The sequence below is a fragment of the Miniopterus schreibersii genome (assembly GCF_964146895.1).
Source record: "Miniopterus schreibersii genome assembly, chromosome: 4".
Lineage (NCBI taxonomy): Eukaryota > Metazoa > Chordata > Mammalia > Chiroptera > Miniopteridae > Miniopterus > Miniopterus schreibersii.
The window spans coordinates 65,357,975-65,378,845 of record NC_138105.1 but is presented as its reverse complement, the minus strand read 5'-3'; the positions used below and the strand labels follow the sequence as shown (position 1 = coordinate 65,378,845).

Sequence of the window (20,871 nt, the reverse complement as noted above, 5' to 3'; positions counted from 1 at the left end):
ATGGGCCCTTTCAGCTAGTTCAGGTTCAGCAACTTGGGCCCAACAAGCTGGCCCTCAGAGCAGGGCCCTCCCCTCGACACTGGGGCACCAAGTCCTTCTCCGGGGGAGGGGACTGTCTGAATATGGGTATTGAGCAGCATCCCGAGCCCCCACCCTTGTGCCAGAAGCACTCCCAGTGTGATAATTGCAGATGTCCCCAGACTGCCCAGTGTCCCCTGGGGACAAGATCACCCTGGGTGAGATCCAGGGAAGGCAGCTCACATTCTAGGGAGGTAGACATGCTATCTCAGCATGTGATCAATATCAGGGAGTGATAAAAGCCCCAAAGACAAAAAAGCAAGGTGAAGGGAGGTGGCAACAATTTTAGCAGCTTGGTCAGGGAGGAAACCTGTGAGGGCCATGTGTGAGTCACAAGATGGGGGAAAGCTTTTCCAGCAGGGGGAGCAGCCTGTGCAAAGGCCCTAAGGTATTTCTGCAGGTTACAGTCCTTTTTTTTCTGATTGACTAAAATAGCCCTGTCTCTCTCTCAAAAGACTCAAGCGTTAAAGGGATTCATCCTGCTGGTGGTGAAGTCTTCGGTAACCCCATTCCTCGGAGGTGGTGATCACAGCACAGTCCATAGGCTGAATAGCTACTCAGGTTGCCTCCAGGGGCCAGGCAGGTGGCTTTGGTCAGGACCCAGCATCTTCCACCCTGGAGTGGGGTCCAGCTCCTGCAGACACTGACCAGCAGAATTCAGGCTCATGGATGCCAGCCCATTCATTTTTCCAGGCAAGCTGGGTTTTAGCAGATCATCTTAATTTAAAATGCTGACACCAAACTTAAATGAAAAACCTTGGTGAGCCAAACTGCATCTGTGAGAGGCCATCATGAGGCTCAGCCTCTGCTTTACCTGCATAATTGTGTTAATCCAGGGAGACAGCAGAGAATTTGACCTAGCTGCCTACCTTCCACCAGGTAGCTATGCTGGGCTGGAAGCAGGGTGGGGGTGGGAGAGGTGGTGTGGCCGCTTCCTGGAACACTGAGGCAGGGAGTAGACCCATGGGCTGCAAGGACAGGTGAGCTGGGACTGTGTAGGTGAACGTCCCTTGTAGTTGAGAGGAGTTCTTTAGGACAGGGACAGCTGAAGGCCAGGTGCAGGACCCTGGGTCAGGCCCCCAGAAAGCCAGAAGGCTGGGTTGTGGCTTCAGAGCCCAATAGAGTTCCAGCTGGGCCACTCCCCATGAGCCAATTGCCTTCTCTGCACCTTGGTTACCAGAGGGGACACAGCTGGTGCCTCACCCATACACATCTCTATGCTCATGAAAGACAGCTGTCCTGGCTGGCCACAGGGAAGGGGTACTGCTGTCTTCCTAGTTTTGGGTGCTGGGGTGGGGGTTGGGCCCCTGTGCCCCAGGGAGAATGAGGAGGGGACTCTGGGGCCTGTCCTCCCAGGCTCTGGAGGCTGAGAGCCTGGCCTGAGAGCTATAAATAGCAACTGCAGAGTGGCATTGCTGCTGTGCCCACGATCATGTGTATGAGTCAGCCTGTCCCAGCCTGGGCTGGCTCCTGGAGGAGTCAGAAATCGGCCGGAGGCCAGAAGCCTGGCCCAGCACCAGCCGGTCACTCAGGAGATGAAGGCAGGTAGGCAATCAGAGTGGAAGGGAGCTGGGCTGTTGTCTCAGCCCCTGTGTGCCCAGCAGCCCCATGTAGGTGGCCGTCATCCCAATTGCTCCCAGGAGCCCTGGGAGGCCAGACAACAGTGATCCCCATTCATAGATGGGGAAACTAAGTCTCAAAGGGACACTTGACTGGGACATGGCAATTCAGACCATAAGTCAGGATCTGTTTGCCCATGGGGCTGCCTCTGTGTCTGGTTGACAGCACCCCAAGAAGGGTGGGGCCAAGCCACCCTCTGAGGCATCCCCCGGGACCAAGGACAGGCCAGAAGGGAGGTGTACAGGGTGGGGGGGAGGATGGGAAATCATGAGAGCTCTATTCGTAAAGGAACTTGAATACCAGGCTGAAAAGCTGGACCTTGACCTGGAGGCAAAGGGAGATATGAGCAGCATTAGAGCAGGGGAGGGCCATGTTGAAGGTTGGGAGTTGAATGCCAGAATGGAAAAGGGCTGGTGGGTGATCCTGGGAGGCCAGGAAGGAAGTGGGTGAGACTGTCCAGGTAGGAGAGGCCTGGGGATGCAGTGGAGGGGCTGAGTCCGGGAGAAATGGGACCCTTCAAGCCCAGAAGAGTCTGCCTCAGCCAAAGCCACAGAAACGGTGGGTCAGCAAGAATAAAGGAACCAAAAGCCAGAAGGGCCCTTGAGCTTCAGCTGACCATCTGCTCACACACCTCATAATGGGGAGCTCACCACCTACGAAAGAGACTCTTTCATCTTCCAACTGATCTGACCCCAGAAAGCCCTTCCTTGTGGGACCGTAATGTCAGCCATCAAGGGGCACCTTCCTTTAACAGGGCCATCTCACACCCAGCCCTGGCCCAGTTGCTGCACCCCAAAGACCAGTCTCCTCTGAGATGAGCCTCTGCTCTCCGGGGTTTCAGGAGGGAGGGGGTAATGGCATCTTGTGAGCTCACACAGTCATGTCAAATGCACAGACACTTCCCAAAGGTGAATGTTTATTCTCAGTTACCTCTTTGAGGAAGGAAAATATTTTCATACCAAAAAGCCAAAAACCAAAAAAACCACTTTCCCCTAACCCTCTTTGTTCACCCTCCACCAGATCCATCAAGGGCCCACCTGCCATTCCCCCAGCCCTGGTGGGCTGCCCTTAGGGGTACCAACCTAGACGGAGGCCCTCTTCACTTCCTGTCTCCCCCTCCAACACCCCCATTGCCCCAAACCCCCTGGGACTCCCTCTGCCTTCTCATACATCTATTTATCATTTTCTTTTAAATTTTCATTGAATTTATCAGGCGACATTGGTTAATAAAATTATATAGTATTTATTGGTTGATTGATTATTTATTCTACCAATGCACCTCTTCTGGAGCCGGTCCCTGAGCTGGACCACGACCCCCACCAACCCCAGGGTGTCCTATTCTGCTCTCCCAGCCCCCTTATCTGCAGTTCTGCCCTTTCCCTTTGTCCCCGGGGTGGCCTCGACTCTGTCCCCTTCTTGCCCAGGACCTGGTTTTCAGGGTGACCCCGAGTGCGCCAGCTCCCATTCGGGGATCCAGAGGAAGCGGACCCCACCCCCTCGCGTCCCGGCATCCTAGCGAAGCGGGTGTGCGCGCGAGGGAGTCCCGGCGGGGCTGCGCTCTCGCGGGGCTGGGCGGGGTCCCCTGGCTGGGGTCCAGGGCTGGGGACGCCAGGTGGGAGTCCAGTGCTGGGGGCCCGGGGTGGGGATCTGGGCTGCACTGCGTGCGAGGGTGGCTGTGACCTTGGCCGGGGGCGCGGGTCCCCGGGGAGGGGCGGAGCGCGGCGCCCGGCGGGCGGGCGGGCGGGCTGGCGGGCGGGGACGGCGCGGGCACGGCGGCAGCGGCGGCGGGCGCGCGGGGGGCGGCGGCGCCGGAGCGGACACGGAGCCGGCCAGCAGCAGCCGCGGCGGCGCCGCAGGGACGAGCGCCCAGGTAGGCGGCCGGGGCGGGGGCCGGGGCCGGGGCGCGGGCCTGCTGCATCCCCCTCGCCCGGCCCGCGGGGCCCTGTCCGGCGCGCGTCTCCTTTGTCCGAGCCCCACCCTCCCGGCCAGCCCGAGGGGCCGGGCCCTCCTCCCGCCCGGCCCCGCACCGGAACCTCTCCCCAGCCCACGGCGCCCTGGCCCGGCCGCCCTCCGCTCCCACCTTGGACAGCTCCCGCTCTGCGTCCTCCCCTCCCCCCCATACCCACAGGGCGCCCCCGCGGCCAAACCTGCCGCTCTCCAGCCCCCTTCAGACCTTCTGTCTGGTTGGTCGTCCCCCTCAGCCAGGACCCCTCCACGAGGAGCCTCTTGGGCCCTGGGCCTGTCTCCTCCCACCGCCTCCCGCTCAGCCCTCCTGTCCTCCCCGCCAAGTGAAGCTCCTCACTCAGGAGCCCTTCGCTGGTCGGGCCCCCTCCCCTACTCCTTAGATCCTCCTCTGGCCAAGGGGAGCCTCTGGGTTGGCCCTCCTAATTGTGTCTCATCTCTGTCAGCCCCCTAGAGCAGGCCCTCTCTCACTAAGCCTCTCATTAGTCCCGGGTTAGACCACCCCCCACCCAATTTGGGCAAGCACCTCCCCCAGGCCCTCCCCTGGGTCCTGCCTGCTTTCTTGCACCTAAGGTTGCTGCAACTTCCCCAGTTGGGCTCCGGGGACCTAGGGCTGGGCTGATTCCCTACTGGGGAGTCTCAGGGTGGGCTGCTTTGCACAGGGGGAGGACCCCCCTGCTGTGAGGCCAACCAGGGCCAGTTCAAATCCTGCTCTGCTCTGCCACCTCCCTGCTCTATGACCTTGAGCCAGTGCCTCTCCCCTCCAAACCTCAGTGCCGGAGACCCCTCCCCCAACTCCTGCCCCGTGGGAGGTGAAGGTGGTTTTCAAACCGAACCAGATGGATGCCTGGCATGGACTAGGTGTGACTGAATGGGGTCTCCTAGTCAGGGATCCCAGGACCCAGAGAGGCCTCTACTGGAGGACACCCCTACTGGCTGGCCTGGATCCCTTCCAGGGGGTCTGCACTCAGAGCAAAGCCAGGGCTGGGACTGGGGCAGCAGAACTGATTGTTACTGGCCACCCTGGGTCCCCAGGCCAGTTGTGGTGGTGCCTGGCTGCACATCATGTACCTATTCCTCAGGGCACCCACCTGGAAAGGGCAGTGCTGTGACTGCAGAGCTGGCTGGCACCCCTCACCAGCCCCCCACCCAGTGTCCTCTCATGTGGAACACTGCCATACATGTCACCATGTCACCAACATGCCTAGCAGTTGATCATGAGTTAGTACTACCAAAGCTCCTGGAAGTTTGGCTGGCACATAGTTGGTGGAGTATGTGCTGGCTGTTACTTTTATTTCATATCTTCTTCTGATAAACTTCTTACCTTTGATCATCCCAGCCCACTACGGCCAAGTGCTTTACACTCTGAGCCCCTGTGATCGATAATCCTAATCATCCATCCTTATAGAGGGTTTCCTTGTGCCAAGCACCTACTTAAAGGCTTTCTCCAGCTTATCACACCCTCTTCCTGGCTACTCCGGAGAGTGGGCACTGCAATTGCTCCAGTTTCACAGAGAAAACTGAGGCTCAAGGACATCAAGTTACCTGCCCACATTCCTGCCATCAGGCTCACATTATTGAGTCTTAAACACACACACTCACCTCTAAGGGAAGTAACTTGGCTGAGGTGCTATCTTATTGTCTCCTCCCTCACTGTAGACCAACCCCCATGCTGAGGGACCCTTAGGGATGGCTAGGAAGGAGGAAGGGGTGGGCTCTCTCCTGCTTTCTATAAATAAGGACACAGATGCTGGAGCCAAACCTCCTGTCTCCCACCCCCAGCCTAGGGCTCCTCCTCTGCCTCCATCACTGCAGGAATTGTTATGCTGTGTGACCTCCAGAGGCCGATGGACCTCTCTGAGCTCAGGAGAGGGAGCTTTGTGCCTGGGATATGGATATATTGGACCTGAATGGGAGGCCAGGGTGGGCAGACATGGTCTGGGTGCAGAGTTTAAGGAGCAGGTATTTTTCTCTTTGGCCTCAGCTTTAATTTTCTCATCCCCAATCTGGGCTGTGCATCCCTGCCTCTCAGGGCTTCTATGGGGAATCAGTGTCATGATTTGCACAGTGGGGTTCTGGGACCTCCAGCATTAGAATCAAGCTTATGGGATGAGTGACTTTAAAATGCAGGTGCCCCGGGTCATGGCCCTGAGCCAACTGATTAATCATTTCCAGGGCTGAGGCCCTGCAAGCTGCATTTTATTTTTTTATTTTAATTTTTTAATTCTCACCTGAGGATATTTCTTCCATTGCTTCTCAGAGAGAGTGGAAGGGAGAGAGAGAGAGAGAAACATCAATGTGAGAGAGACACATCGATTGGTTGGTTGCCTCCCACATGAGCCCCGACCATGGCCGGGGATCGAGCCTGCAACCAAGGTACGTACCCTTGGCTGGAATTGAACCCAGGACCCTTCGGTCTGCCAGCTGATGCTCTAACCACTGAGCCAAAACGGCCATTTTAAAGAGTAGCTCCCACAAGGTTGAGGAGCCTCTGGGCTGGTGGGAGAGCAGGAAGCCTGTGATTTTTGGATTCAGGCATCATGTCACCCACTTTGCAGAGGGGGAAACCAAGGCTGAGCAGCTTGTTCAGGTCACAGATCTGATCTGACCTGGCTTGCAGGAGCCCATGGCTAAGCTGAGAAGAGAGGGAAAAGCTCATGCAGCCTGGGGGAGTGGCTGGGGGAGCATGCATGCGGGGCAACGAGTCACCTTCACGTCTTCCAGCCCAAAGTCCCCTGGGAAGGAGCTTAGGCCACAGATTTTGTTGGGGTGAAAACCAGCAGAGGAGGATGGCTCTGAGCCTGCATGCAGGGAGAATTGCAAAGTCAGTCAAATCAACCAGAAGGGCCTTCCCAGGACACAGGAGAAAAGCTACCTCCTCTGAGAAACAGCCCCCCCTGCCCCTAGGCCTGGAGCTATCCCCTCCAGGCCAGGTGGCCTTTTGCATCTGCCACTCCTCTCTGTACAGGGTCGGCCTGGGGTTCCTTCAGCTGGCACGAGCCCTCCCGGCTCCGACCCCCACCCCCCGCGTGGAAGATGCCTGAGCAGAGTAATGACTACCGGGTGGTGGTGTTCGGTGCGGGTGGCGTGGGCAAGAGCTCGCTGGTGCTGCGCTTCGTGAAGGGCACATTTCGAGACACCTACATCCCCACCATTGAGGACACCTACCGGCAGGTGATCAGCTGTGACAAGAGCGTGTGCACGCTGCAGATCACCGACACCACAGGCAGCCACCAGTTCCCGGCCATGCAGCGGCTATCCATCTCCAAGGGCCATGCCTTCATTCTGGTCTTCTCGGTCACCAGCAAGCAGTCTCTGGAGGAGCTGGGGCCCATCTACCAGCTCATTGTGCAGATCAAGGGCAGCGTGGAGGACATCCCAGTCATGCTGGTGGGCAACAAGTGTGATGAGACGCAGCGGGAGGTGGACACCCGCGAGGCCCAGGCAGTGGCCCAGGAGTGGAAGTGCGCCTTCATGGAGACATCAGCCAAGATGAACTACAATGTCAAGGAGCTCTTCCAGGAGCTGCTCACGCTGGAGACACGCCGGAACATGAGCCTCAACATCGATGGAAAGCGCTCCAGCAAACAGAAGAGGACAGACCGCATCAAGGGCAAATGCATCCTCATGTGAGCCTGGGATGCCCCCTGCAGACAGCCCCTGTCCTGGCCCCTGTTCTGGCCCCATGCCTCTCCCCACACCACCCTGCAGCCACTGCCTTCTCCTCCTCTCCCCTTCCTTACCCTCCTCCTCCTCTCTCTCTCCCATCACTTCCACTTCTCTGCCATCGTCCAACATCCCCGATGGGGACTCCGAGGCCCTGGTGAGCCCTGCAGGTCTGGGGCTCCAACCCAGCTCTGTCGCATCCCTCTGCCTTCCGCCCTGTCTCTCTACCCCACTGTCCTGTCTGTATCCCTGCGAAAGCAAAGTGCTAGATGTGGCCCCCTTGATCTGCACATGGGAAAATGGGGAAGCTGCCTGTCCCTGTAGGGACCAAGGATGCCGAATTTTCCCATCTTCACCTGTCTCTGTTTTGCCCAGGACTCCCATTCCTGTACCTTTCCCTTAGGTGTCCCCAGACAGACCTGTCTCCACCCATTAGATCACTGTGACCTTGCTGGGGAGGGAGGAGTTGAAATGCACATGGACCTCAGATTCTGTTTTCTCCTATTTGGGGTTTAACATACACTCCTCCCACTCCCCAACTCCATCCCTCCTGACCTCTGGCCTGTGCTTCCTGCCCCAGGCCCTGACCACCCCTCTCACTTCTGTCCCCACAGCTTGGGGCGGGGGGGGGGGGGGGTGGCTTGCGGGATGGACCTCAGACCACCAGGCAATAACCAGGGCCTGCAGCAGTGCCCTGCCAGCCCAGAACCCCACTCCTCTCCCAGCCTGGGCCTGGGGTGCAGGCAGGGGAGGCCCAGGACTGGCCAATGGCCACAGCACAACTCGGGGACTGCCAGGTGTGAAAATGGGGGGCTTTCCTGGACATGGCCCACAGACAAAGATTGACACAGCGCATCACCACTGAGCCCCAGGCAGGGGTCTGGGGTGCTGGGTGGGGTGCCTGGGGCCCTGTCCAATGGCAAGTGATTGGACTCACCATCAGCAGGATCTGAGAGGGTTAAGGCAGAGTCTTGCCCAGCCCACTTCCTCCCACCACCTGCACTCCTGAAAGGGGGACCCCCAGGAAGGTGTGTGTCTTGCAGCCGGGGTGTCTCTGCAACCATGAAATTCTGAGTGTTTTGGTGTACTTGTCTAGATAACTCTACGCTCCTGGGACCCTGTGGGCCCGTGTCTGACAATGAAGGTGACCTGTAGGCTGGAGGGGTGGGGGGCGACCATGGGATGGTATATTTGTGCAAATAGCTGTGTAGGGGCCAATGTGTCTACATATGTGTCTGTGTGCGTGCCTGTGTGTATGTCTTGTCACTGGAGTGGTATGTGCATGTGACAGTCTGTGTATTTAATAACATAGGGGTGGGTGTTGTTGTTTATAGGTCAGGATATTTGTGATGTAACAGCATGAGCATGACTATAAGTGCCTGTGTTTTCAGGAGTGGGTGATGTGATTTATTGAGGAGCATCTGTGAACCTGTTTGTTCTCACCATGTCTTACTCTACAGCAAAGTGTCTCTCATCTAAAAACCTATATCGGTCAGCTACTGATACATAACAAATGACCACAAACTCAGCAACTTGAAACCACACACATTTATCATCTCCCAGTTTCTGTGGTTCAGGAGCCCAGGCATGGCTTAGCTGGGCCCTCTGCTCAGGGTCTCATGAGGCTGGAATCAGAGAGCTGGCCAGGCTTTGGTCTCATCTGAAGCTTGCCTGGGAAAGGACCCACTTCCCAGCTCAAGTGCTTGTCAGCAGCTCTCAGTTCCCTGCAGTTGCAGGACCGAGTGCCTCAGTTGCTCACTGGTTGTCAGCAGGAGTTGCCCTCATGTCCCTGCCCCATGAGTCTCTCCCTCGGCCTCTCGCAGCATTGGGCGTCAGAAAGCTGCATGCGTATGTGTTTGTGTGGGCTTGTGCACGCTGAGACTGAACTGCACGCACGCGCGTGTGTGTGTGTGTGAGAGAGGGAGGCCATGTGGCTGTCTAGTCATGTGAGCACATGGGACTGCATGTAGATAAGAGGGACTGTTTGTGTCCAACTTAGTGACAGCAGGTTTATTTTTCTGTTTGTTCATGTGACTGCTCACTCCACATATGTTTATTGGACACACTATGAGAGAGAGGAGTGTGTGTGTGTGTGTGTGTGTGTGTGTGACTGCCAGGCACATGGATGAGCCCATGGAAGAGCTGGTAGCATTCCGTCTGAGCATAGCTGAGTCCCCTTATCCTGTGGCAGGTCTAGGACCCACCAGCAGCTGGTGTTACTCCCTTCCCCACCCCAGGAGTGGTTCCTGGGCATTGAAGGTGCCTGAGTGGGTGAGGCTGGGCAGGGGTCCTGCAGCCCTTTCTCAGGGACACACCCTGATAGCACAATCTCCCTGGGGCCCTGCCCCTCCAGGCTTCTCCTGCCTCAGGCCCTGCCCTGACTCTGGGGACTGAGGGGTTCTGCAGCAGGAGGGGGCAGAGCCTGCCCTGGCTGTTGGCCTGTCTTGTGTGGGTATCCTTGGGTCTGGGGGCCGTGCCAGGCCATGCTTGCTGTGATTCCGCCCCCACCCCCTCTCCCCCTGCATGTGGGTACCCTCGTCCCCCATTGTGGGGTCTGTGTATCATTCGTTCTAGAAATAGTCTTCCTGTAATAAAGAAGTGGATCCTACATTCCCCACCCGTGCTCCTTCTTTGGGGTGGGGGGGTCATCTGGCCATCTGCAAAGGATGAGGACATGAAGGCCTGGGAGGGAAGGGATGGAGGCGAGGGATGGAGGAGGTGAGGGGCAGGAGTAAATAATGGGGGTGAGGAAGAGAGGAGCTGAGAGGTGGGCAGTGACAGCCATGCGGGTATAGGGAGGTGAAGGATGGGGATGTGACAGGTGGAGAGGGCCGTGAGGAAGCAAGGAGAGGCAGGAGCAGTCCGGGCTCCAGGGCTTCCAAGTGGGCTCTGATAGTACTGGCTCTGTGTAGCTCTGGCCCAGGCTCCTCCTTGGTTTCCCCACTCACTCTGCATGTTACTTGGGGCACCCTCCCTGGACTTTCTGTGAACTTGGGCGATTTCCCTGCACGGCTCACAGAGTGAGTGAGTAGGGGTGCTCACAGAAGTCCGGGGGGGGGGGGCGCGGGGAGAGGGTGAACTGAGCAGGGAGGGACTATCCTCCTCACTCCCTCACCTGTCCCATGTCACTTCTCATTTGCCACTCCAGCCTCCTTCCCACCCATTCAGACCAGACCAGGCAGGTGTCTCAGTGGGAAGAGATAAGGCCTGGTTGAGGGACAGACTCGGAGGAAGAACTGAGACACCATCCATTCATTCGTTCATTCATTCATTCATTCATTCATTCATCCATCCATCCAGTATGTAATAGGCACCCACTATGTGCCTGGCCCTTTCCTGGATGTTGGACACACAGTAATGAGTGACTCAAACCCCAGGATCCCTGCCCTCTGAGAGCTTATAATCTACTTGGGGAGAGGACACCCTCCACACCATCACCAAAGAACTGAATCAGATCATTTCAGATATATGCTGTAAAAAGGGAAACCTGGACCACAAAAGTGACATGGGGACAGGAGGCATAGTAGAGGCCAGCCCTAAGAGGATGATCTGGGAAGGAGCATCAGACTAGGAGAACAGCATGTGCAAAGACCCTGAGGCAGGGACCAACGAAGGCCAGAATGGCAAGAGAGGAGTGAGGGAAGGGTGGTTGCCAAGGAGATCAGAGAGGTGAGCAGGGTCAGACAGGGCCTAGTGGGCTGTGTGAAGAGGATGGGCTTTTATGACAAGGACATCAGGGTGTCATGGGAACATTGTGGTCCCCACAAGAGACCTCACAAGCCCTGATGACACCACGCTTATTTCAGCCAGTTGAGGGGAACAGGCAGGCACTCTGAGCCCCATATTATGTGGAGAGGAACCCACAGGGCTTTAGTTTTTCCATCTGCTAAATGGCTCAGGGCTGAGTTTACAAACTTATAAGCAGGGCAGGACTAGCTGAGGAAAGCGAGGCAATCACCATAGCAGCAAAACTTAAGTGGGAGTGTGTGCCAAAAATCTCAACCATCAAGAAACATATTTTAAAGTACTGTTTAATGCAAAGGAAGCCATGATGAACAATGCATCAGTCTTTTAGATAAGGACAGGATCTGGCAGGGCTCGGGCTAAGGAAAAGCAAAGGAGATGGTTTGCACAAGTGCAAAAGCGTATTTTGTCTTTCTTGAAAATTTGGTATTTTGTTCATCCTGGATTATTTCTGTATTTAATTTGAAATTTAAAAACATATCATTAACCACCCAGCCAGCATGGCTCAGTGGCTGAACATCGACCTATGAACCAGGAGGTCACCGTTGGATTCCAATCAGGGCACATGCCTGGGGTTGCAGGCACTATCCTCCGTAGGGGGAGTGCAGGAGTCAGCTGATCAACGACTCATCATTGATGTTTCTCTCCCTCTCCCTCTCCCTTCCTCTCTCTGAAATCAATAAAAACATATTTTAAAATATATATATCATTAACATAGTATTTATCTTGATGGTGAGGGCTTCCCCCCCACCCCTTTAGGTTTGGTATTTGAGAAAAATGTTTCACTTACCTCACCCCAGTCCTGGTCCTGCCTGAAGCTGTGCAGCTGCTTCATCCAGCTGCTGCACCCAGCTGCTGCAGGAATCACCAGACCTTCTGATTTTTCAAGAGCACCTGGAAATGTGGATTTTTGTGTGTGAATTGCCTGATTTTTAAATGTTGGCAATGAATTTTGAATTTTTAAAGGCTATTTGGTCCACAATCTTAAGACAGTAAGCCTGGGGGGCCACAAGTTTTCGTCTCTAGTTCAGACGGTAATTCCTCTGAGGGAATGTAAGTTGGGGAGTGAGATGGCTGCCCCAGGCACGTGGTTCTCTCAGTGCGCTGCAGGGGATGAGCAGGGAGGTTCCTACAGGGATGAAAGGAGCCCTGGGGCGCCCAGCTGGGAGGGCAGCAGCTCAGATCACAGAGCCTCAATGTTACACAAAGTTCCTCAAGTCCAGAATATGGTGGCTGCATCCTCCTGTATAAAAAACTCTCCCCTCCAATGTTTTCCAACATCACCAGGGGAGTGTTAAAAATGCACATCCTAGGAATCCAGTTCCTGGAGGATCCTAGATCAATCCATATGGGTGGGGGCCCAGGAGTTAGGAAATTGAGAGACCCTGGAAATGATGAGACAGGCTTGAGCGAATGGCCTTGGGTTTAACCTCTGCGAGACTCAATTTCTGCCTCTGTAAAATGGGGATTTTATAATTTCTCCTCTAGCCTTATGCAGAGGGTACAACGTTATAATAATAATAATAACAAGGGAGCATTTGTTATTATTATTATTTAATCCTCACACAAGGATATTTTTTCCATTGCTTTTTCAGAGAGAGTGGAAGGGGGAGAGACAGATAGATAGATAGCTAGATTCATGGATGTGAGAGAGACACAGGGATTGGTTGCCTCCCGCTGGTGCACTGACCAGGGCCAGGAATTGAGCCTGCGCCAAGGTACGTGCCCTTGGCCCAAAACAGAACCCCGACCCTTTAGTCCACAGGCTGACGCTCTAACCACTGAGCCAAACCGGCTAGGGCAGGGAGCATTTATTATTAGTGTCCTGTAGGTCACGCGACCTATCAGGAGGGGACATTATTCCCGCTCCGCAAGCGAGCCCCAGCATCTAGGAATTGGGAATTCGAACCCTTGTCCCTGTTCGGGATTCGAACTCGCGAAAAGCCTCGCGCCTCTTTGACGTCACCAAGTCGCCTCTGAAAATCCGCTTGTCGCCCGGCCAAGGAATCCAACACAGTGTTCTATCTGCATATTAGCATAGCCCCGCCACCCGCTCGGTACCCGCTTTCGGGTGGCCAGCGACGGTGCCACTCAGCGCTCCGCCTCCAGGCCCCGCTCGCGCTCGGAGCCCCGCCCCTTCGCCAGCGCGCAGCCTACCCCGCTGCCTGCCCCGCGCCGCGCCCCGGCCCGGGCTCCCGCCGCCGAGGCCCACGATTGGCTGCGCTGTCCCAGCGCTCGCCCCCCCGCGCGCCGGCCCCGCCCCCCAGAGGGAGCGAGCGCTCGCATTCTAGGCGGCGGGTTCGGCTGCGCAGCGGGGCTGAGTCGGCCGCGGCGGCCGGAGTTCAGGTTAGGGCGCGTGCGGTCGTGGTCCGGGCCGAGGTCCGCCGCCCCCAACTCGGGCGCCGGGTGGGGCGGGGCGAGGGGCGAGGGGTGGCCCGGGCGGAGAGCTGGCTCGGGCAGCCCAGGGCTTGGGCGCTGAGAGAGCTCCCATTGGCTGCGGACTTGGGGGTCGGTGTCTGCTGAGGTGGGTATTGGGGGGGCTGGAGTTGGGGGGCTGGGCTGGGACTGGGGGTCGAGGTCAGTTGGGGAGGTGACTGAAGTTTATGTCGAGGTTAGCTGGGGAGGGTGGGGGTCAAGGTTAGCTGGGGAGGGGAGAGGGTTCGAGTTGAAGGTGAAGGTTACTTGAGGGGGCCGAGAGTTTAGTTGAAAATGGAGGTTTGCTGGGTAGTGGGTTGGGGATGGAATTGGGAGTGAGTTGTCCGGGAAGGGCGATTGAGGAATGTGGGGTTAGGGTGAGCTGAGAAGGGGCCAGAGGGCAGAATTAAGGGCGGGCTGAGGAATGGAGGTGGGGTCAGCCTCCTTTCAGAAGCGGTCGGAGGGATGTGGGGAGATGTGGAGTAAGGAGGGATGAAAAGTGGGGGGGGGGCGAGTGATGGTGGGATAGAGGGATGGCAGGTGTTTTATGGGAAGTTGACTAATCAGGAGGAAATGGGGGGTATCCGTTGGAAGTCACTTCTGAGGATTGTGGAGGAGACTTGTCCCCACTTTTTGTGTGGGGCTAATCATTTGTTGTAGAAAGGATCATGGAGTGGAAACCCCTTGGCACCAGTGAGCTGGAGGAGGAGTTCAATGTACTTTGCGAGGTCTATGACTGAGATGTAGGGTGCATAGGAGAGCGTCTTGGGAAGCAGAAAAGGCTGGTGTTGGTGACTGAATTTTTCAGGAATTTTTGGGCTCAGGAGCGAAGAATCAAAGTGGGAGTTTTGGGGATGATGATACTGAGGGATGTGGGCAGCACTTTGGCACTTTATTATTCCTGGGGAACGGGGGTTGCTAGGGGCTGGAAGGTGGGTGGGAGAAGACAGGCTTGATGAGCAGCAGGGAAGAGGCTTCCACTGTTGCTAGGTGTCAGCGAGGCAAAAGCCAAGTTCACAAACTTGTTTCTCAGATGCTGCGGTCTCCCCAAGATTAACAGTGTATCAGACCCTTGCTTGGCCAAGTGGCCTCTGGGAGTTTTGGTTTACTTCTCCATAAGATAGGAATAGCAAAACAGTAGCAGGATCACTGGGAATGTCAAAGTCAAATGAGAGAATGCTTGCACCTAGCACACTCCTGGCACATGGTGAGGCTACGTGCAGCATTGATAATAGTGTTCTAAATTAAGGTCTTTTGGGGAGGAGGAGAGAAAGGTGGGTGGGTAGAATAACTGGGTTGTCAGGGAGGGTGGGAAGGAATCAGAGCTTGACTCTAGTCCTTCAACCTTGGGGGTGCACATAAGAATCACTCCTTGAGCTTTCACAAAAAATCTGCAAAAAGAAAAAGTCCTATTATTAAAAGTGAGGAAAACAAAACAAAACAGTAAAAGAATCTTTTTGGATCTGATTCCAGGAAATTCTGAAGATTTGTTGCGGAACAAGCATGTCTACTTAAGGGAAGGCTGCATGGGACATTCTTATTTAGGTGTACTCCACAGGACCCATTTGGATGTGTGCCCTGGAGGGAACCACTGGGCCACAATTATCTACCCTGATAGACTTGGGTCCTTCCATATGCTTGGCTGACTTTGGGGCTCACCTGGGCACTGTGGGGTGCTGAGCAGCATCCCTGACCCCCACTCACTCGATGCCAGCATCACCCCTAGTCATGACAACCGCAGATGTTCCCAGGCGAAACCCAGTTTTCCTTGGGGTAGTATTGCCCCAATTGAGACCTACTGTTATAAATAAAACTAAGGTGTTCTCCTTTAAAAACCACATTCTTACCTTTGATTCTTAGGAAGTTAAGCCGAGATTTGGGGGTTGTTTTAAAATCATCCAGTTGTCTCATTTGAAGAGGAAAAAAATCACCACTTTTAGAGAATTTTAGAAACACCTCTTTCTACGCGGGTCTTTTGTGCAGCCTTTAACCACTTTTACTGGTTTTGAATATGGGATTAAATAATCTGTTGCAATCATTGAAAGATGCCAAAGGATGCAGTTTGCTTCCTTGGTTTTGGCCTAGAGCATGAAACTTGAGTTTTTCATGTAATTCTTGGTCTTCTGTAGGAAACATCCTGTGACTGGTGTTATTAGTTTGTGCTCATTTTGTAAATACCAGGCCCTATTGTTTGAAGGGAAAGACAACTGAATGGGAAGTACCCTGACACGCAGACGATTTAGCTCCTTGTTTACTGAATGGAGGTGTTTATGTTTTGGTCCACCTTGTAGTAGTGTAAAAACTTTCTTCCGCTCAAGGTGTTATCACAGGTTTCTTCATTTGCACCTGTAAACAAATAATCATCTTTAAAATTGTATTTACTAGGTTATTCGTATTCTTGAAACTCTGTTGTAATTTCTTACACAATTTCTTAAAAAAGGGTCGGTGGACCTGACTTTGGAACTTTCTAGAGCTTTTTAGAGGGGCAGGTTACCCAGGACTGTTGTGTGATTGGTGGATGTTGACACAGGTATTCTCCCCCTTCCTTTGTGTCTTAACTGACAACAGCAGCTATTGAAACTGTGTCTTCCATTCACCCCCTTGCTTGGGTCCTTTAAGGGCTGGGCCTGGGTCCCCTGGGTCCTTTAAGGGCTGGCTCCTGCAATCCCAGGTCCCTGCCGATGTTGGGGAGCCTCCCTCTGGTTTCCACTTTTGATAGTTCTGGACCTTGATTTTCATCCCTTCTATCTTGTGCTGCCCTTTGGTGTAGCCTCCCTCTCTTCAGGGTCTAGAGAAAAGTGTTCATTATGTATGTCACCCAGGAGACTAGGGGACCTGATAGGGGAGTTGAACAGGTGGGGTGACCTGTTCCGGGCAGTCACGTCATCCTTTTCCTCCTTGACCACCCTGCAGGGCGTTGATTAGCTGGATTCTCTCAATGTATTTTGTCCTGCCAGCAGGTGGGCAGGAGGCCTTGGGCAGCTGAGACTCTTCCAGAAATGGCTACTAGTTCTCCTTGAGGAACTTACAAAGGGGAAAGCCTTATTGTTTTTTAATTTTTAAAATTGAGGTACAATTTTCATGTCATAAAATTCAGCCATTTTAAGCACACAGTTCAGTTTTTTTGGTAAGATTATCAAGTTATGCAGCCATCCCCCTAAACCCATTTTATTTTATTTTTAATTTTTTAAATGGTTTCTTTATTATTATTATTATTTTTTTAATATATCTTTATTGATTTCAGAGAGAGGAAAGGAGAAGGAGAGAGATAGAAACATCAATGATGAGAGGGTCATTGATCGGCTGCAGCCCACAACCCGGGCATGTGCCCTGACCGGGAATCGAACCCCGATCGCCTGGATCCTAGGTCGACGCTCAACCTCTGAGCCACGCCCGGCTGGGCTATTATCTTTTTTAAAAATGTGTTTTTATTGTGCTTTAGAGAGATAGGAAGGGAGAGAGAAACATCAATGCGAGAAACATCCATTGGCTGCTTACTGGGGCTTGAGTCAGCAACCTGGGCGCTCCGACTGGGAATCGAACTGGCAACCTTTTGGTGCATGGGACAGTGCTGAACGAACTGAGCGACACCTGAACCAGGGCTCCCCTAAACCCATTTTAGAACATTCTGTTCCCCCAATGAGATCCCCTGTCCTCATCAGCAATCATGTGCCCCCCCCCCCATCTTCTCCCCAGCCCCTAACAACCACTAACCCACTTTCTGTCTCTGGATTTGTCTATTCTGGACATTTTACATGAATGGAACCACATGCTGTGTGGCCTTTTGTGTCTGGCTTCTCTCACTGAGTATCATGTGTTCAAGGTTCATCCAGATTGTAGGAAATGTTAGTGCTTCCCTCCTTTTCGTGTGGATGGACACATTGTGTTTATCCATTTATCCATTGATGGACATCTGGGTGCTCTGCTCCCACCTTTGGCATTCAAGAATCATGCTGCTATTTAAATGGCTTTTCTCTGGGCAGGCAACAGCCCACTAAACCGAAGCTTAGGGCGTTGTCTGGTGTCAGCCCTCTGGGTTTTACCTCTCTCTCTTCTGTGTTTCTTTTCCCTGAGTTAAGTGCTTCACTGACTCTTGCTCAGAGCATCCCAGCTGCTGGATCAGCTTCCAGTCTTTCCCCTTCTGCTGGATGAACCTCATATGACCAGAATCCTCTCTCTAAAGCACAGATTGGTATGTCATTTCCCTGCCACCTTCACCAATTCCTCACCCACTCAGCAAAATCAAAATCCCTCACATACTTACCTGTCAGGGGAGACACCATGATCAAGAAGGTGGTTTTCTCAGGACGAGGCTTGTCCATTGCACTCTGGATTCCCCACATGTGGGAGACTCAACTGTAATTTGTGGTAGTGGAGGACTCTGCTTGCACTCTCCCCTGGTTTTCTCATGTTGCAAATGTTAGATCATGTAGTTTTCTCTGGTTGTGGATAAGATGCTAATCTTCTAACTAATGACTTTGTGTATTTCCCTCCTGTCTTTGCCTAACTTTTTATTTATAATTCTTAACTGGTTTTTGTTTTATTTTTTTTTGTATTGGGGGACAGTAAAAAACACACCGGGCACACAGCTTTCATGACACTGCAGGAGTCCGCCCCAAGTTACCTTTCTTGAGGACCTTTACTTTGACTCCAGGAACCGTCCCCTCCCACTCCCCCTTCTGCCCACCCAGCACATCCCCAGCGTTTCTGGATGGCTGGGTTGCTGTCTCCTTTGTCTGAAACCGTCTTTCCTTCCTTCCTTCCTCTCCCCAACAAAGGCTGGTTGTGTGCCTATTTTAAGCATCAGAACATGTGCCAGGCTCCAGGAGCACCATGTGAATAAGGCACTTGTGCACACACATGGGGAGGTGTGCAGACAGGGGATCCAGGGCCATTCTGTCCATGGCCCAGCTCTCTCGATTTGGGATCCCTGAGGGTGATGGAGACGGGAGCCCAGGCCTGTATATTCCATGAGCTCCACAGGTGTGGTGACAATAAGTTTTTCAGGGGGCAGAGTGGTGGGGATAACATCTGTACATAGGATAGATGGTTAGGTGAAGAGACCGGAGAGAAGTTTTGCACTGACAAATTAGCCAAGGGGCAGGTGGGGGGCATAGCCACGTGTGAGCACCAAGGTGGGACTGGGCTTTCCATGTCATCTCTTGCAGGGTCTCCCTCTGTATACTGTGGACATTGGGGCTTGGTCATTCTCTGTAGGAGGCAATCCAGGGAACTGTGGGGTGTTGAGCATCCCTCCCCCCACCCACTTGATGCCAGGATGTGGTGCTGAGCAAGGCAAACTGATTTGCAGAAATTACTACCTTTTTTGGAATTTCTGAAAGTTAACTGTTTGGAGATGATAAAATAGAGACAATTCATCTTTGGTGTCTGTCAGTTAACTGAGAGTGTGCTGTCATTACTGTGGGCTTGTGTGTGTGCACATGTGTGGGTTACCTGCTACTTCTGTGCTAACATGAGGAGGGACCTGGGCCAAGGGCTAGGTGAATCTGGGGTGCCCTCCAGCTCTGCTTCTTGACTGTTACCGCTGGTCAGATCTTTTGTCCTTTGTTGTCAAGGCCATTACCCCTGCCCCTGTCTCCTTAAGAAACTGCCTAATTTGATGGACACAGAAAGTCAGGAGGAACCAAAGATGAGAGGTGAATCCAGCCAAGTTAAAGGTAGATATCCATGCAGACACTGTGCTGGAACAGACAGGCTGTGGCTGGGAGGTCAGTGAATAAGACCTTAGTGCCACCTGTCTTCTGTTTGCCTGAGTGAATTTCTGGGGCCCCTGTAACAAAGTACCACAGCCATGGGCGGCTTGAAGCAACAGAAGTCTATTCTCTCCCAGTTCTGGAACCCAGGAGTCTGAGATAAGGGTGTCATGGGGCCTTGCTCCCTCTGGAGGCTCCAGGGGAGAGTCCTGCCTGCCTCTTCCAGCTTCTAGTGGTTTCCAGCATTTCTAGACTTGTAGCAGCATCTCTTCGGTCTCTGCCTCTGTCATCACCTGGCCTCTTTATGTGTATCTGTTAGAGAGAGCCAAAGTCAGATAATTGTCAGCATGGTAGAAAAATATTTATTCAGGAGTTCCTGCAACGGGGAAAAGAAAACAGTGTAGATCTGGGCTCAACTTTGAGTACAGTGTGAACCAGTGGGCACTTACAGCCAAGGAGCAAGTGAGATCAATGGATGGAAAATCACTAAGAACATCAGGGGGATTCTGGCTACACCAGCTAACAGGATTCCTGCTGCAGGCAGAGTGATCCAACATCACCTGAGGGAGGGCAGGGGGTGAGGACCCTGATTAGATATAAGAGTGGTCAGATATGAAAGTTGGAGGATTGAATGATCAACCACCTTAGCAGAATTCTTCCCCAAAGCTGAGGCCAGGTTGAAAAGCATGTCCAAATCTTCCTCTTCTATAAGGACACCAGGCATTAGATTAGGGCCTGTATAATTCACCCTAACTTGACATCTGCAAAGATCCCATTTCCAAACAAGATCCCATTCCCAGGTACCAGGGTTAGGATACAGACATATCTTTTTTGGGGACACAATTCACTGCCCAGAAAGCAGTCACCGGCAGGGTAAAATTCAGATTATTCGGGCCCATGTGGTCCTAGTTGCCAGATGTCCTTCTTTCCTTTTCTCCATCCCCCCTTTCTCCACACCAGAAAAATAAAACTTTGTACCATCTCACAGAAAGTGGAGAACTCTGGGCATGACAGGGCCCCTGGGAGTGAGGGCTGGGAGTGGAGGTGGGAGTTTTCAAGTTTATGGAGAGAGGTATAGAGGAGGCCACAGGTAACCATATTCCCTGAGAAACTCTTGATTACTTATAAGACAGGGTCTGGGACACCTACCTTGGCCACCTCCCAGGCTGTGGGATCAAACGAGGCTCCTGTGGAAGGACACAGTAGGAATTTTAAAGTGCACTGTAATTATTAAGTGTTCTTGTTATTAACAAGATGGCATTTGACTAAACCAGGTCTCCTTTCTTCCCCCATGGCACTGGGGACACTGGGGGTGGGTCATCTCTTTGGGGGGCCATCCTCGACACTGTGGGGTATTGAGCAGCATTCCTGGTCCCCACCCTCTTGATGCCAGGAGCACCCCCAGTTGTGAAAACCACAGATGTCCCCAGACATCGCTAAGTGTCCCCTGGAGACAGAACCACCTCAGATTGTGAACCATTGGGATGAATTACTTCTTTCTGTTTTGTTTTTTTATAACTATTTCTAATATGAATTTATGATTGCTTTAAAATAAAAAGATATGTTTGGTTTTTAAAACAGACTTTATTTTTAGAGCAGTTTTCAGTTCACAGCAAAATTGAATAGTGGTACAAGATTTCCTGTTTTTCCCCTGCCCTCATATTTGCACAGC

At 53.3% G+C, this 20,871-nt stretch overlaps 2 protein-coding genes across 5 annotated transcripts in view; both read left to right on the top strand.

Moving 5' to 3' along the window:
* Window positions 1-3,490: 3,490 nt before the first annotated feature.
* On the top strand, window positions 3,491-9,930 carry DIRAS1 (DIRAS family GTPase 1). Its single transcript, XM_081136733.1, has 2 exons — window positions 3,491-3,568; window positions 6,629-9,930. Exon 2 carries the CDS (start codon window positions 6,697-6,699, stop codon window positions 7,291-7,293), a length of 597 nt encoding a protein of 198 aa, XP_080992859.1. The 5' UTR covers window positions 3,491-3,568; window positions 6,629-6,696; the 3' UTR covers window positions 7,294-9,930.
* Window positions 9,931-13,328: 3,398 nt separating this feature from the next.
* GNG7 (G protein subunit gamma 7) overlaps window positions 13,329-20,871 on the top strand; it is a 112,964-nt gene continuing 105,421 nt past the window's right edge. For 2 of the 4 annotated variants that reach the window (XM_081135111.1, XM_081135112.1), the window contains exon 1: window positions 13,329-13,416. The gene's annotated coding sequence lies outside the window, so the exon portion shown is untranslated. Of the gene's footprint in view, window positions 13,595-20,871 lie in introns of all 4 variants that reach the window. The other 2 variants (XM_081135114.1, XM_081135113.1) reach the window with 2 other exon arrangements.